This window comes from Triturus cristatus, chromosome 9 (assembly GCF_964204655.1).
Source record: "Triturus cristatus chromosome 9, aTriCri1.1, whole genome shotgun sequence".
NCBI classification, from domain to species: Eukaryota; Metazoa; Chordata; class Amphibia; order Caudata; family Salamandridae; genus Triturus; species Triturus cristatus.
The window spans coordinates 1,055,089,445-1,055,107,986 of record NC_140592.1 but is presented as its reverse complement, the minus strand read 5'-3'; the positions used below and the strand labels follow the sequence as shown (position 1 = coordinate 1,055,107,986).

The window sequence follows — 18,542 nt, the reverse complement described above, 5'->3', positions numbered from 1 at the left end:
TGGCTGCTGTGCACCATGGCTGAAATATAAAATTAAAAAAGTGCTATGACGCGGTCAGCGCTGGCTGTATCATAGTCCTTTTTTAATTATATTTTTTAATTTGCTGTTGGCAGAGTGTGAAGCAACACAGAGGGAAGGTGGGTGTGCAGGGAGAAAAACAATGCTATTAAGCGGCCAGCGCTGGCTGTCACCTTAGCTGTTTTTTTGTTTATTGCGGGAAGTGAGGCAGGAGGCAACACGGAGGTGTGGGAGTGAGTGGGAGAATGGAACACTGACATTTGATGGAGGGAGGGAGGTGCTAGCAGCTATCTCATGACAACAGGTTGGGAGATAAGGCTGGGGGAAGCTGACGACAACAGATGGTGGGAGGGAAAGTATGGGGCATGCTGACGAGAACCGAACATTAGTGGGAGGGCCTGGGGGCAAGCTGACAACAACGGAGGGTAGTAGGGAGAGGCTGGAGCAAGCTGATGACAACAGAGGGTGGAAGGGAGGGGATATGGCAAGATGATGACAACAGAGTGTGAGAGGGAGGGGCTGGGAGCAAGCTGACAACAAGTGAACGTGGAATGGATGGGCCCGAAGTAAGCTGACAAGAACAGCGGATGGGAGAGGCTGGGGCAAGGAGGTAGTTGGCGGGCAGAAGGAGCACATAGGGTGGGGATGTACACAAGGGAGAGTGCTTAAACACAAATAAAACGTAGCTCATAAAAAAATGTATAGTGGAAGGATACAAGTAATGTGTCCATAGTCGCTGAAAATCCAAAATTTGAAACAAATATTGTCGTCTACGGGTACTCGTGGAAGACCATTTCTATGGACTGGAATCTAGAGAATGCTAAATAGATTTTGGTATTTTTCTATCAGGAAAGTTAAATAGAGGCAGTTGCCAGAAAAATTGAAAAAGAAAAGTCCCTCAGCAGAAAGCAATTCTGGTATTTTACTGACCTCTACTGGTCGTTTTCTATCAAGACAGTTAAATAGAGGCAGTTGAACAGAAAAAAAAGTCCCTAAGCGGAAGGAGACAAGTCCTAGGGCTGATCTCCAGAGCCCACGAAGTACATACACATATAAGTATAGACTAAAGTATATACAAGAGGCCTCAAATGCTCAACCTAAAAATGATGTACTACAGCATAGTTCAGAATAATTACCATTTACTAAGACTAATTTAAACATTTCCCAAAGACTGTTTTGTTTTTCATATTGTTCCTCTAGTGCCAGTAGTACTGACTTGCTCTGTCACAATCCCAGGGGCTTTGATAGGGTGAAACTCAGAAAGCTGACTGCATCAGGTTTATTATTCATTTTATTGGGTTCGGTGCTGACTGTGCTAGACTCGCTGTTGTTTCTGAGGACAAGGGATATGCACCTCACAGTGCCTATGCAGATGTAACTCTCTGATGCTCATTTACCTAATTGAAGAGGAGGTGTTATTAAATTAAAACGATTGCTAGGCTTGGGACAGTCATTGGGAGTTGAGTGTGTGTTTTTAGCTTTTACTCTGAAGCCCTACGCTTCACTTGTATCTTTGCCATAATTAAAACACTTAGGCAGCGAGGTTTTTGCCAACAGAATGCATAAAGCTGGGGTTTGTACGGGAACTGCAAAATGGCAGCAGTATTATTATTAACTGACCTGATGGTGAAACTCCCAAAGGATGACCTTCCATAGGAACATGCCTCATTTGCAGAGGGGCAGGAGCTGCCACCAGGCTTTACACCGGATACAAAAACAATCTCTTCAAGGTGACCTTGAGATGCATACTGGAGGAAACAAATACCATTTAACCTTTTAACCCTTTGGGTGCGTCGGACGGCCGGGGGCCGTCCGTCTCACAAGTGAGGTACCATTTTTCTCGGAAGACTTAGGGGAATGCGGAATGGGTGGAATTTTGTGGATTCACGCAGATTCCAGAACTTTCCACCACAGAAATGTGAGGAAAATGTTTTTGTTTTTTTTTTACAAAGGTTGAGGTTTGCAAGGGATTCTGGGTAACAGAACCTGGTGAGAGCCAGACCTGTCACCCCATCCTGGATTCCCCTGTTTTTTTTTGGGGGGGGGCTGTTTTTTGGCCCCTGGCTCTCTTCCATCTAGGGAAACCTACCAAACCCACACAATTCTGAAAACTAGACACCCTGGGGAGTCCAATGAGGTATGGCTTGCGTGGATCCCCCAACGTTTCCCTACCCAGAATCCCCTGCAAACCTCAAATTTAGCTGGAAAAAAAACATGTTCTACATATTTTTGTGTGAAATCACCGTGCCAGCACAAATGTTCTACCCCACAACGTTCTCCTTAGTGTCCCGAGTAAAATTATACCTTTGGGAATGGTTAGTAAAGAAGAATCTCCAGCTCCAGAAAGGAGCATCCTTTGGAATAAATAGTTACTCACATCTGGCATGTTTCTTTCTGATCGATAGGTAATCTTCTTGCAGATCCATCTTCCCCTTCCTGCCTTCCCCCTACTGAGGGACTGTTACATTTGGTAACATTCTTTAGGACACTTTTAAGTTTTCATTAGCTCAGTCTGTTTTTCGGCCATGCCATCTACACAGCTTGCAGAAGAAGGGGGAGCTAATGTCTGTGCCACCAGTTTACACCTTTATAGATTCACTAAGTCACTACTGGGAATGAGATATGTGGCTAGTGCTGCAGCAGATCCATCTGGATGCCAGTGAGCTGGAATTGCTTCAGAATCCTCCAGGTTCAGTCTGAAGCCTGGAAGTTGTCATCATTAAATGTTCATCTGGAAGATTACATATCCATCAAAAAGAATGTTACTAAACGGTAAGTAACTTGCATTTTTCAGTAATTGTTTTCTGATTTTTTTTAACAGCCTTCTTGCAGTGTGGTGTTCTGTATGTATGAATGAATCAATCACTAATCTGTAAATATATATTGTAAAAATTAATTAACAAACTTTTGCTTTCAGACCATAGCGCAGTGGCGCAAAGCAGGTTACCAAGATTTGCCGGAGTATGAGAATTTCCGCAATCTGCTGCAAGCTCCATTCGATGATGCTCAAGAAATACTTCATTCTAGGTTCCCAATGCCACGGTACATTGATACAGAGCATGGAGGTAGCCAGGTAAGTACATAAAATCCTTGTTACCTACTTGATGCTCTGCCAAATACTCGTCCTTATACCACAGTATTCCATTTTTCCTTGTTTTTTTTCTTCTAATGTGTGCTAGTGTATGAGTACATCATCAAAATGTCTACACATTATAGGTTTAGTGGCGACCATCATGCTATTGTTGCATGTGTACCCAGTGTACGTTGGGTTCATAAGTTCCAGATCAACATTGCTGCTCATATAACAAATATATAAATATTGTTTGAAAGGCAGTTACGTAACGAAACGAGCATTGACAAAGCAAATAGGTCTCTTCTGTAAAGGGCAGACCTGTTGGCTTTGCCAGTAATTTTGCAATCGCATGCATGCATCAAGGCACATGCACATGTATGCCTGGCAATCTTGTAATTGTTTTTCTGTCAATGACAACCCATTCTACTAGGGCCTGTGAACACAGACATGTGTGCTGTGGCATGTGTCTTGATGTAGACATCGATATTTAATGTATAATCCATCAATGTATGATCATGATGTAATAGTAAATTAAAATTAAGAAAATTAAAAAGGTGGGCATGTAGTGCAAAAACAGAACGAGCAGCCCGGAATCTGCTCGGTAGCACTTCGCAGATGCAGGCCCATGTAAAAATAAAATATATATATGTATATATACATATATGTTTGTGTGTATATTGCAACCTCACACCACTCTGATGTCGATTGGGACTCCACTTTTGAAGTTACCAGAGTTTTGTTTCCGCTGAAGTCAATGCTATCAATGTTGTTACTCATAAGAGACACAAATGTTGTCGGAATGCAAATAAAAAAATCAAACATTCACCCCCAGTCAAGAGATCTGAGTTAAATCCATTGTTCTTTTGCTCACCCCAGTTTAGACCCAGACATATGCAAATCAGTCTTCACCCTACTCCTCATGGGAATAGTCCAGCCCGAACAGCCAAGCCAGGTCCTCCCTGGCCCAGAAACAAGCATCCTGTGACCGGTTTTGGGATAAATTGGTTGTGGAATTGTACACATGGCAAAAAATTGAATCTAGGCCACAAACACTGATTTTAGGCCGTTATGACTACCAGATGTGTCCTAACATCTCACCATTAATTGATCTTATACCAGAGGAGAAGGGGAACATTACTATTGCAACATGCTAAAAAGGTGCTACAATTTCAGTGGCCATCATTGACGCAGCAATGAATTTCTCAAACATAGGGTTTCGGATACTTGCAGGAGCGACTGTATTGAGAAGACTGAGTGATTCCAATCCACATCTTTCCATCCAGAAGCCTAAGCCAAGAAGGTGGACAGGCCATCTACTGGACTCACTTTGTTTGGCAAACATGTACATGATGCCTTACAGAATATCAGGACAGATACTGATACTGCGAAACCCCTTGGACCCTTCTAATATTGGCACCATGAGTTCTCAAATTTTCCTGTGACATGTAGATTTCAGACCTCCAGAGGGGGCTTCAATCAGTAAAGGCCACCAATATTACCTGCCAAGAAACGACTGGGGTTATACACCCAGTAGAACTCCCAGACAAGGGTTTGGTAGGCCTTTGGGTCCAACAAGGTGTGCATCACAAAAACCCTTCCAAGACAATCAGAAGCGAGCTTGACTTTTCGCAGCTGCCCCCAAAATCCCCAACTTAGTAAAAGGACGAGAATTACCCTTTTTGCCCCCACATGGGAATCCATAACAGCAGACCGATGGGTGAGGCAGATTGTTCACTCAGGTCACACCTTGGAGTTTCTGCAAAAAACGCCTGTCTGCCAACCTAGGAAGGGGCATTATCTTAATTTGAGGGAACTGCAACAGGAAATTCTCCTCTTCCTTCTCAAAGGAACGATGGTGATGGTCCTATGACCTTAAATAAATCAATGATTTTATTCCAGATTTTTGGAAGGAAATAGAGACCTCAGAGAGCTAAACAACTTCCTAAAGAAACAAAACTATTGCATAGTAACACTCCAGGAAGTTGTCCTAATGCTCCAGGGAAACAATTATCTTATATCCCTTAAACTGTTTCTATATCCTGATATCTGGAAGCACAAAAAGTACCTCCAATTTGCAGGAGCGGGGTAGCGCCATCAATTCAAAGCCCTATTATTCAGTCTGAAGTCAGCACCTCTGATATTTACCAAGTGCTGCTTACCTCAGGCAACAGGGTCACCAAGTCTACCCATACTTGGCAGATTGCCTCGTCCATGCTCTGTCAAAGGAAGAGTCAAAAGCTTCAACAGTCACTCTTATCTACAGACTAGGACTAACATTGAACATTCGCAAGTCATCCACAGAACATTTCCCAAGGCTATAGTTCCTGGAGATGTACTGGGCACACAACTGGGAAAAGCTTCCCCTCAATAGTAAACTTAAATCCATGGCAAAGACCTTCTTTGTCAAATTGTCTGTCGAATTCAGACAGCACAAATCTCTGCTGTGCCTGATGTCATCATGCATAGGTCTTATACCCTATTGCAGGCTCTGAATAAGACCTGTTCAACAAGAACAGGGCAGCCACTGGAAACAAGTTCACTGCACATTGGACGACACAGTCCAAGTTAAAAGATGCTGGTATGGTAGCTTACCCCTACAAATTTTAACACTGAACTTCCATTCCATCCTTAATTTGAGCGAGTGGTACTCACAACAGATGCCTCCGTGTAGGGCTGGGGAGCTCACATGCAGGAACTGTCAACCAAGGGCTATTATCAGATGCAGAACAGTAATTACACATCAGCATCTTGGAGCTCTGTGCCATAAGACAAGGTCTCCAAGCATTCCTTCCAAGGCCGGCAGGTTAAGCAGGCCTCATAAGAACGGACAACATAACTTGGATGTTTTTAAGCGCCAAGCAAGGAGGAATGAGGCCCAAGCCTCTGTTGGAAGAGATGCTGTTACTATCAGTTACATCTTCCATAAATGGAGTAGCCCCACACTGAAATTGTTTGTCACCCAGAAGAACAAGAAATGGTAGCATTATAGTAGTAGGTTTTGGCAAATAGAGTCCAAGGGTAATACCTTTTGAAAAAATAGTCCATCACTTTGGCATACTCCTTTTCTCCATTTCCCCTGATCCCCAGGGTCCCAAGTAAAGCGAAGGCGATCATTGTACCCTGATTCTCATATCCCCAACCTGACCTCACCAGTGCTGGCTCATGGACTCAATTAATCTCTCTATACGCCCATCAATACCATTGAAGTTGCACCCAACCTCCTCTCCAGTCACAATGGAGGCATTCTACGTCACAGCTTCCAATTGTTAAGCCTCACTGCATGGTACCCAGTGACCTAGAGTATGAACATCTAGATCTCACAACAGAGTGTAGAGACATCCTGGCACAAGCTTGGGCGCCTTTTAGAACACAAATTTATGCCAAATAGAAGCGCTCTTGTGTTTGGTGCAAGTCCAAAGGAATCCATCCAGTGACTATAACACCCCACCAAATACTTCAATATTTGCAGATCCAGGCCACAAATGGTCTAAAATACTCCTCAATACGAGTACATCTGGCAGTAGTCTCGATTTCAGAGGACGGAAGACCACTTATTCACTCTTTTCCCACAGAGGATCATAAAGCAATTTATGAAAGGGATTACCCCTACTACAGCATCCATCAGTTCCATCGGAGCTTAATAGTGTCCTGAGCCAGCTCATGTTGCCTCTGTTCAAGCCCATCCAAAGATTGCATTTAAAGTTTCTTTTCTGTTACACAGTGCTTCTCTTGGTGCTTACAGCAGCACAAAGAGTAGGGGAAATACATGCATTTATGCTGAAAGAATCCTATCTCTATTTCACTAAGGACAAAATCATATTACTGACCAATCCGAAGTCCCTTCTGACTTTCACGTAATTGCACTTTCTTGATGTGCGCAGGTGCATAAAGTTTTGCATTGACAAGGCAGAAGGCCTGTTCTTCTGACCAACTATTTATATTTTTTGGCAACCCAAGCATAGGCGAACCCCTTTTCAAACACGAAATAGCAAGTGGGCTATCAGCCTGCATCACCTTTTGCCACAACAAGGGGCTATGACTGCAGCAATCTAACCTGATGTGCCTTCACTGGACATCTGTCACGCCACTATCTGAAGGAGAAGGCGCACATTCACAAAGCACTACTGTCTTAACGTGAATGCAGAAGCCGACTCAGCAGTGGGGCAGGTGTCTTCTGTCACCTGTTTCAGTAAAGGTGAGCCTGTTTCTTGCTTTCTTATATTTATTATGATTGTTATGTACTGTTTACTATTCTGGCTCAAGCATCTGAATTTATGAAAGATCCAATTCTGGAGAAGAAATTAGTTACGTACATGTAACTCCAGTTGTCTTTTAGGGGATACTCATCAATAGTCATAAGCACTGAATAGTCCCGCTGATGCTAACAAAAAACTTTAAATATGAAGTAATTTCAAAGCTACATATATATAGATACATATATATATATATATATATATATATATGTATATGTATGTATATATATATATATATATGTGTATATACATATATATATATATATGTACGTGTGGTCTCGCTGTATACCTCCCTATAACATCATGATGGAATAGAAGCCTGCAAATATTTCCTGCAAACCCGTTCTGTTTCCCTATTCGATCACTCAGATATGCTTATTGAGATGATAGACTTCTGCGTGCCGCCCCCTTGGGGACCTGCCTGGCGAGCGGTGCGGGGAGCACTGGAGGCGGCATCCAGCCGCAGGAATCACCCTACGCCGCGGCTTGCCACGAGGCGGCTGGGCCGCGCGGCGAGGTGCAGACCGTCAGCGGGAGGACTGGGGACTCGCGAGGGACTCCCCTGCAGCGACGGTACACAGGGTGTCTGGTGATCGGCTGTGTCGTGCTGACGGTCGGCTACGTCGTGACCCTGCCTGTCCCAGCACATCGAGCCTGCAGGAGCCTGCTGCGGTGGACGACGGTGGCGGCCATGACGGCTGGAGGCGATGGAGGCGGACATGGAGCCTGCGGCGCCCGGGAGCCCGGTGAGTGACCTGGTGTGGCGGACCCCCCTCTGGCTGTGAGGATGTGGACGGGCACCTGGTGAGCGCCTGGCTGCTGCCCCTTGGGGGCGAAGCGGACTGTTGTGGCGGCGGAGGCGACCCTGGCGGGCGTGCTGTGGCCCTACAAACGGCACTGATCGGCCGGGATCAGAGTGAGGAGCCTGGGGAGCTGACCGCTTGCCTGCTGCTGGACGCGTTGGGGTGGCCGTTGCGGACTTGACGGAGTGCGGCCTGGAGGACCACCTTGGTCATCGGTTGCCCACGGCTCGCGGCGCACCTCCCCCGCCGGTGGCGCTGCCCTGCGCCCTGACACCCCTGGCGTTGGCCCGACTCGTGGCAGTGGGACTGGGCCCCTTTGATATCGGCGTCTGGAGGCGCCTGGAGCCCCGGTCGGCCTCGTGCACCACTGAGCCCTCTGAATGCCATCGGCGTAGCAGCTGGCCATGGGGCGGCTTCGGAACAAGCAGGCCGAGACCAGGCTAAGGGCGGAAGGCCCTGACGCGGCGCCGGGGCGCTCTGCTGGGGCTGTGGCGCCACCTGCATCGACCCTGGAAGCCAAAATGGACGCCATGCTGGCAGCAGTCGACTGGGCAATACGCTGGAACAAACTCGCACCTCCCTGGAGTCCCGGATTGACAAAGTCACGGTTGACTTCACCTTGCTCCACCCCGACCATCGCAAGCTGGCGGACACCGTTGCCGGTCACAGTCAGGCGCTGCAGGACGTGCAGCCGATAGTGCGCAATCACTCTGCCACCTTGCAGGACCTGATAGACCGCGTTAACACTCTCGAGGACCGTGCGGAGGATGCGGAGGGCCGCTCTCGGCGCCAGAACATACGAGTTGTGGGTCTGGTGGAGGGCGAGGAAGGGCGACGACCAGAGCAGTTTGTTGAAGGTTGGTTGCGGGACATCCTGCCCCCAGGAGTGCTCTCCCCACAGTTCATGGTGGAGCGGGCGCACAGAGTACCGATGCGGAGACCTGTCCCTGGAGCCCGGCCGCGTCCTTTCCTGTTTCGCCTCCTCAACTACCGGGACCGGGACGTGATCCTCCGGGAAACAAGGAAAATGGGTGCCCTGACGATAGGGGGTGGCACAGTGATGCTGTTCCCGGACTACACTGCGACCGTTCAGAAGCGGAGGAGCAACTACCTGGAGGTGAAACGCCGGCTCCGTGAACTGCACATCCAATACTCGCTGCTGTTCCCCTCGCGCCTCAGGGTGGTCACGAAAGATGAGACACGCTTTTTCGACGCCCTGTCTGATATCTGGGACTGGCTGGAGGAAACGGGCCAGCATGGTGGACCCCGGCCCGCGGATCTGGGGCCCGTGGTGCGTAGGGAGAAAAGGCTGAGGCGACGGAGGCAGAGGGACCGACGGGGTGGGGCCGAGTCCCCCGGCGGCCCCGAGTCCGGAGAGGATGCGTGTGGAGCGGCTGGAGGCTCTTGAAGCGGTGGCCACTCTGGGGTCTGTGAGCAGCCAGGGGGACGTGGCGGCTCGCATACACATTGACACTGAGACTGACCTGTCCTCCTCCCCGTCCATCCTGATTCCGGAAGACCAGGTGTTGCCAGAGGTGACCCCCCAGACAGCCGACCTTCTGGGGTGAACTCTTGTTTGATTGCACTGTGTCCAATGCAGGTACCCCGAGGTGGTGGGTGGGTTGCTGCGGACTACTCTTGGGGGAGGGGGGCTCTCTGCCTCTGTTGCCTCCCGGATTGTGGTTTTGTGGCTCTGTATGGTTCCGTGACTGAGCAGATTGGGGTGCTGCGGGGGTCACGGGGGCTAATGGGGCAGTGCGGGTCCCCTTACACACACGAGCCGGGGTTGAGGGTCCGGGCATGTTCTGATCACAGGGGAGCGGGGTGGTGGCGATTTCCACACACACTCCTCTGGGGAGCGGTTGAGCGATTGGCAGCCCTATAGGCACACGAGGCTCTGACGGGGGTGACATGGGGCTCTTGCAGGCCAGGACCAACGGTATTGCTCTTTAGCCCCTCACTAACACATCTTTGACCTGGTAGTTCACAGGCGATTGAGCCTTACATGTTTAAACGAATGCCCGTTCTGGGGTTCGCCCTTGCGGTTATGGTGTTCCTTTTGTTAATTTTATCTTTGCTTTTGCCTCTTTGCATTCGGCAGTGGTCTGCAGTTCTCTCACACATCATGTTCTTGCAGCAGGCGGTCTGGGTAACAGTACTCCTGGTCTCCCCTCCTTCCCCCGACTGGCCAGCTTCGGCCTGTGGGCCTAGTGTTGTCCGCACTCTGCACCGATGGCTGACACTGCAATAGACACATGGAACATTAGAGGCATGCACACACCGGCCCGCCGATACTCTGTTTTTGCCTACCTGCAGAGGCACAGGATAGGGCTGGCCCTTCTCCAAGAGACGCACATGACACGGCCAGAGTTGGACAGGCTGCGCGCTCGGTGGAGGGGGTAGCTTTTTGGGACCACATATTCTGCGCATGCTCGGAGTACGTTGGTTTGGGTACGGGCGGGCACACCCTTCACATACTCCAAAGTAGTGCTTGACCCTACTGGCCGATACACCTTGGTGCGGGGGAGGCTCAACGGACACTCTGTGCTCCTAGGATCCATCTATACCCCGAACGTTGAACAGTCGTCGTTCCTTGACCACCTCTCGGTGGCCTTGACCCCGTATGTGGGTCTTCCCTGGTTGCTGGGTGGGGACTTTAACGCAGTGCTGGACACGAGCCTTGACAGATCCTACCCGCCACTCCGTAGCACACAGGCAGTCTCGAATGCGAGGAACCTTACTGATTGGCTGTCGCGGTGGGCCCTTCATGACGTCTGGCGCACCTTACATCCCACTGACCGGCTCGATTCATATTATTCGGCGGTGCATGACCTTCACGTCTGCCTCGACAGGGTGGTGAGCTCTCCGTCGCTGGACCCTTTGATAATCCAGGCGGACTACCTGGGCCGGACCCACTCTGACCACAATCCTCTTAGGCTGCGTCTCTGCTGGGACCCGGGGAGACCCCCCATTCCCACATGGCGTTTGCAACCGGCCGCTCTTGAGGACGCGGAGTTTCGGGCTTCGCTCGGCACAGCGGTCGAACAGTTCTTTGACCTCAATGAGGGTACGGCGGGGAGCACGTTTACAGAGTGGGACGCGCACAAATCGACCATGCGGGGACACTGCCTGGGGGTGACGGGGAATATCCGTAAGCAGCTTACGTTACTACTCACCGCTCTGGAAACCCGGCTAATGGCATGCGAGCGCCATGGCGAGGGTGGAGGGCGTGACTCGACCAGGCTGGCCCGGCTCCGGGCACGCCATGCTGAGCTGTTGGAGAGGTTGCGTTGCCATAACTACGCTGCCCATTCGGCACGGGTCCACGCCACGTCTGATAGGGCGGGGCGGTTGCTGGCCTGGTTGATCAGGCAGGAATCGGGCTATGCGCCAATAGCCTCCATCCGTGGATCGGACGGAACGCTGGTGCACATGCAGCGGGAGATCAATCAGATACTCACGGCACACTACAAAGACCTGTACACTTCAGTGGGGCGTCGGCAGGCACAGGATCTCAATCTGTTTCTGGGGGGCCGCCGGCCTCCCCACAATTCCGGATGCCCACCAGGAAACGTTAGAGGGTCCCCTCACTCTGGAGGAGATAGGGGAAGCGGTGGCCTCACTGGCTTCTGGCAAGGCGCCTGGGCCGGATGGTCTCCCGGCAGAATACTACAAGGCATATCGGGAATCTCTGGTGCCCAGACTGCACGCGTTATATCTCACGGCCCTTGAGGAGGCTACCCTGCCCGCCTCCATGAGGGAGGCCTACCTGATCTCTTTACCCAAGCCGGGGCGTGATCCTACTAATCTAGGGTCCTATCGCCCCCTTGCCCTCCTCAACACCGATTACAAAATCCTGGCCAAGGACCTAGCGGAGCGGCTGGCCCCCACTGTGCCTGTACTAGTGCACATGGACCAGAATGGGTTCGTGCCGAAGAGCAGCACTTCGCTTAATCTCCGTCGGTTCTTCCGTGTTGCCACACACGGCGCACAGCATTGGCCGCGGGCGGGCTGTCTAGTGTTAGACCTTGAAAAAGCCTTCGATTGCCTAGAGTGGGGGTATCTGGTGGCGGCATTATCGCACTATGGACTAGGCCTCGGGTTCCTACAAATGGCGGCGCTCCTCTACAAGAATCCCGTGGTCCGGGTGAGGACTGGCCCATACATTTCCGAGGCCATCTCGGTTGGCCGAGGTACCAGGCAGGGGTGCCCCCTCTCGCCCCTCCTTTTTGCGCTTGCCATAGAGCCCTTAGCAGCCACCCTGCGGAGGGTGTTGACGGACGGCATTCCAATGGGCGATACCACCCACCAGGTCTCCTTATACGCGGATGACCTTTTGATCTTCGTACGGGACGTGGCGAATATTTCAGGGGACCTTGAGCGGGTTCTCACGGAATTTGCAACGCTTTCCGGGTTAAGGGTGAACGCGGCCAAATCGTGCCTTTACCCGTTCTGTGCTGATGCTCTGGATCCCCGGTTTCATCTAGGGGGTGTACCTGTCAGGTGGCAGCCGGACACCTTCCGTTACCTGGGCATCCAGGTGTATCGGCGGTCAGCTGACTTGGTGGAGGGTAACTTGGGCAGGTCGGTAACGGCGATCAGGGCCCAGATGCGTTTCTGGGGCACCCTCCCCCTCGGGGTCACAGGCCGCATTGCACTGGTCAAAATGGTGGCCCTGCCCAGACTCCTCTACTACTTTGCTAATCTGCCGACCTACATCCCGGCGTCCTTCTTCGCCACCTTGGAGCGCTCCCTCCGGGATTTTGTATGGGGCAACGCACGCCACAGAGTGGCGCTCTCTAAGTTATACCTCCCCACGGGTCAAGGGGGACTCGCGATGCCATGCTTTGCGCACTATTACCTAGCAGCGCAGCTGCAATGGGTGGCCAGGTGGTTGGCCGACAGGGAGAGAGATGACACGGCGTCCACGGAGCCGCCACTTCCCCTGGCGGATGTTATAGCGTCGTTCCACCCGACGGCCAGAATGGTCAAGCCGGGCCCCCTTCTTGTGGCAGTGGCCTACAAGTGCTATCGGCGTGCCCTCTACCTGACCTGGTCGCATACCCCATACGCTCCCGCCATGCCAATTGAGGGTTCGCCTAGTGGTCGAGGGATACTACGCTCGACGGAGCTTGCGGAATGGCACGTGGCGGACAGCTGCACGCTAGGGGACCTCTACCGCGATGGTGCGCTTATACCGTTCGCTCAACTAGCGGAGGAGACGGGGTTACCAGCCGGTCAGTTCCTCTGTCACCGCTCACTAATCGCGACGCTGACGAACCGGTGGGGTGCTCTTCAAGAGGAGCCGGCACAACACCTCATGATGCAGTACCTCCATGTCATGGGACGGGGCGGTTACATGATTCGTTGGTTCGCGGCCTCCCTGCGCACGCAGGTGGCGACGGACCTGTCTCCTTTGCGGGGTAAATGGGAAGCTGATCTGGATCGCCCCATGACCGACAAGGAGTGGAGGGATACGCTACGGGGACCCACACGGGTTCCCAGGAACTTGCGGTTTCGCCAAATTCAGTATTTTATACTGCACAGAGCATATCTCACTCCCGACTCCATCAACCGCTATTTCCACCGTGCGGACGCTGAATGCCCACGCTGCAAGGCTCTGGATGCTGGACTGGTGCACATGTTATGGAGCTGTCCAGCGATAGACTCATATTGGCGGACGGTGCATGGAGCGTTAAGTACTTGTGCCGGCCCGCTGGCGCGGCGGGAATGGCCGGCCTGTTTGTTACACTTGTTTCGTAGAACTCCCCTCACGAAGGTTGCCTGTCGCTTCCTCGACCTGGGTCTGATCGTGGCGAAGCGGTTAATCACTAAGCGCTGGAAGGCGGCTGAGCCCCCCCGTGCGCAGGCGTGGCGGATTTCCCTGCTGGTGTGGGCGGGGGCGGAGGGTACAGCTCTCTTGCGGGAAGAAACGTTGGGCCTCAGACGCACACCCATAGCAAATCAGTGGGACGTACACTTACAGGCCCTGATGCAGCTGGATGGGGATGCCCTGGGACTCTGTGGGGCACGCACTGTGGAGACACCCCCTGAGGAGGAGGGGAACGGAGGCGAGACTGGGGGACCTACTTTGGGGACTGGTGGGGAGGTCCTCGCTGAGCCGGGCAGATGTGCGGACAATGACAATTGCCTTTAATGGAACTGTATGTAACGAGAGGTGGGGGCCGGGTGGGGAAGGGTGGACTGGGGGAGGTATCTTGGGGGACACGTGGTCGAAGACTGATCCTGCTGCTGCTGTTATGCTGGGCTTCTGTTGTTTAGCCTGTTTCCTTTAGTTGTTCTATGAGTCTGTTTAAATGTGGGCGGTGGTCCTGACACCTATCAGTTTAACTTGCTCCACACATGGGGTGGCGATTGATCTTGTAGTTCACCGCATTCACAATTGGCAGGGACTCCTCCGAGTCACTGACTCATTGCCTGTGAGATGTTCCATTTATGATTTATGCTAGGTCTATATTAACGAAATGCCAATAAACAGATTTCATAATAATTGAGATGATAGACTTTTGTCTGAATCACAATGTTTTATTTATTTATCCATAAGTATTAGCTACAAGTCCAGGGAACCGCAATGGGGACATCTTTTGCCCCAACATACGCCAATGTATTCATGGTGCGCTGGCAAGCAGAAGTAGCCTTGAGCAAACAGAACAGAGCAAAGATGGAGCAAATGGTTTAATGGGTACGCTTCATCAACGATCTTTTCCTAATATGGGAAGGGTTGAAATCGGACTTCGAATGTTTTCTGAGCTCCATGAATCAAAACAAACTGAATTTACAATTCACATTCGACATCCAGGACAAAGAAATCAACTTCCTGGATATTAAATCTATATAGAGAATTGCAGGATCTGCAGTAAAATGTACAGAAAACCAACAAGTACAAATAGCATACTCCATGATAACAGTGGACATCCCCTATCTCTGAAACGGAGTGTCGCATATGTGGAGTTTCTGAGGGTAAGGCGTTGCGGCTCAGAAGAAACAGACTTCAAACACCAGGCAAGGGAAATGTTTAAAAGATTCTTGATAAGAGGCTATCCAGAAATGGTTCTAAAAGATGCTTTAAAATGAGCAAGTGCAAAAAAACGAGAAGCACTACTCATACCGAAGGAAGCGCCTAATCCGGATATAGAAATAAACAATCAGGATGTGAGGTTCATAACAGAATATAATGCATCAAGTGGAAAAGTAAGAAACATACTCCGGGACAACTGGAGAATTGTTATCATGGATGGAGACCTAAAAAAGATAGTTCCAACAACACCGAATATGACTTACAGCAAAGCACCATTATTGCGGGACCTTCTGACTAGCACCTATATGAAACCAATCAATCTTCAAACTAATGTGTTTACATGGCTTCCAGTTCCCACAAATGAATACTTTAAATGTGTTAATTGTAAGGCCTGCAAACATGGCACAAGCAAAACAGAATATAAAACGGTCTATGGTTAAATGAACAGATACAGGAGATGCTCACGTGTGAAACTGAATCAGAGGTTTATGTTCTGAAATGCCAATGTGGCACAAAATATGTGGGCAGCACAATCAATAAACTTAAGCTCCGAATATTGCAACATCTAAGAGCCATAATAAATAAGGATTATCAATATGCCATGGCAAGACACATATGGGAAATGTGACAACATGAAATATTATGGCATCAAACATGTACAGAAAAAACCTTGAGGAGGGAACATGGAACTGGAGCTACGCCGTGAAGAATCAAAGAAGATTCTTTTATTGGGGATAGAGCCCCCCAATGATCTAAATATGGATGCCAAACTGTATATTCACATTTAACAATTTTATGAATCGGGTCATAAGAGCCATATGATCTTTTTATAATCTGAATCCCATACCCCTGGGCCATTAAGTACTCTAAACTGTTAACATGATGAAGTTACCAGACTATGATGGGTTATTACAACCACGTACATGTTCCTATCCATGGATTTCAAATTGTTTTATAATGTACGCTCTAGGTGATCTTTCATACCTCGTTATAAACCTTTTTTACAACTGGGCATTATATACTCTTTACAATCTTTTAAAATTGTGGGTAATGATACAGGTATCTTATTATATCCTGATGATCTATAATTGAATTATATCATAGGATATATTCATAGAGATAGTAGCACATGAATGGGATACTGTTTCTAACCTATTTAATCCTGACTTTTTTATATTCATGTTCTTAGATCGCCAGCATTTGCACTTTTGAAATAGTCATCAGATGCAGTTTAGCACACTTTTTTATACAATTGAGTAATATTTTAAGATTTAATCTGGTCCACATCTTTTGGCGGTACTTTTTACTTACATTATCATATGTCCTTTTAGAACGCTATCTTTCAATTAATTAGATCGATTGATCAACTTTGTAGCTATTTATATCGTAAAATATTTTATGATATAAGTATTGTATTGGAGACCTGCTTTATATGCTAAACAAATCAAAATCAAATTAACTGATCAACTTTTAATTGTTTATAGCACATACCACTTTATGACCCTAGTACTATATATGTGGATCAATTATATGTGCTATACGTATCAATTGTGTGCACTTTAATAGACGATTGAGAACTGTTAACACATAGCATCTATAGTCAGGGGTAGCATTTAGACCAATTTCGTCCATTGATTTTTGTTTTGTCCCACAAGTTAATCATTGCCTCCAGTTCTAGAATAGAATTAGATTGGTTTTTTTCTGTTTTTTTACAACAAATTGTATTTGTCAAGTTGCACTTGTGTTGCAGAGCTCTGTACCCCAGAGACAGCTGCACAATCAAATCTCGGAAATATGTTGACTTGGACTTTTTCAGATGAAATCCAAACATGTATATGAAACAATTAAATAAATACCCCAACTCCCTCCCTCCCACCCCTCCCCCCTGATCGCACATGTTCCGCACAGCTCTGACCGCAAAGTAGAATCATAACAGACGGGGTCTACCCCTCCTGGCCCACACCCCGCACCGCATCCCCACTGTCCACAGATGCCCAAATGAGTTATCCCAGGGAAAGAACCTCCGTTGTCGATGGCGGATCCAATAACAACCCTCGGTAATCCACCAACCGCTTCCAGAGCTTGAAGTGTTTGTGCGGGCACCCCTAGCTACAAAAATAGGTTGTTCCAGCCCCATTCAAAGGTCTAGCCCATTCTTCCATACGGCAACTGATGGGGCCCGTGGCGCCTTCCATGCCCTGGCAATGTCCCTTTTCGCCAGAGTGAAACCCAGTTGCATGAGGTGTCGCTTATAAATGTTGCCTCCAATTCCCTCCATGACATGAAGTAGGGCCAACTGCTGTGTGTGCGGGAGTTCCCACCCCAGGACCTCCGAAAGGCAGACAAACACTCCCCTCCAAAAGCGGTCAAGGGAGAGGCAACGCCAGACTGTATGGATAAAGGTACCCTCCTCCCGGCTGCAACGAAGACACAGAGGAGAGGCAATCAACCCTCCCCTCCACAGGCGCACTCGGGTAAAGTAAACCCTGTGTAAATACTTGAACTGGACCAGGCGAAGTCGCATCGCTATGGCCGCCCCCCGCGGGGCCGCCAGGGCCTCAGTCAAGTCTTCCTCCTCTAATGTGCCTACATCTTCCTCCCAATCCCCCCGGAGCTTCCGTAGTGTGGGGGAGCAATGTGTAACCAGGGACTGGTATATCCGGGAAATCTTCTGGTCAGTTAGATCCCCCATGAAGACTTTTGCTTCCAGGGGACTGAAATCCAGACCCTCCAGACTGGGGGACAGGGCATGTCGAAATTGATAGCGATAAAACTGAGACCGGGGCATGAGGAATTCTTTCTGAAGATCTTGAAAAGATTTGAGTGTCAGGTCCTGCAGAACATCACCCAGGACTGAGATGCCTATATTGTCCTACCCTATGAACCCCTGCAGAGCTGCCAGCTGGGGTAAACGCCCATTGTCCCAGAGGGGAGTTTCCCGGGTCAGTGTGTTCCACCACCCCATGCGTCGCAGTGCCTTTCTCCAGATCTGGAACACCACTTGCGTAACTGACGGGAGAGAGCCCCGCAAGGGCGGCGAGTACAAAATCGCATGTAGTGAGTGGCGTTCCATAAGTTGCCGCTCAACTGCATATGCCGGGTCCCCCTATTGCCGTATCACCACTCGTTAAGGACCAGCAGATGCGATGCCTGATAATAGGAAAGAACATCAGAGGACACCAATCCCCCGCAGTAGGTGGACAGAAAGCATGTGTGTAGGGCTACACGCACCTTTACCCCCTCCCACAGAAACTGTCCTAGCGCTGCGTTCACCTGGCAGAACCATCGGGCGGGATCCGATATGGATGGTTTTGTAGTTGATAGAGGAGCCGAGGGAGCGCCACCATCTTGAATAT

The 18,542-nt window shown here is 49.6% G+C and overlaps 1 protein-coding gene across 1 annotated transcript in view; it reads left to right on the top strand.

Moving 5' to 3' along the window:
* The window catches only part of SEC23A (SEC23 homolog A, COPII component), a 989,636-nt gene that overhangs the window by 892,130 nt on the left and 78,964 nt on the right, over window positions 1–18,542 (top strand). The window contains exon 18 of the mRNA XM_085626924.1: window positions 2,936–3,091. Coding sequence (XP_085483050.1) covers window positions 2,936–3,091 — 156 coding nt within the window. The remainder of the gene's footprint in view (window positions 1–2,935; window positions 3,092–18,542) is intronic.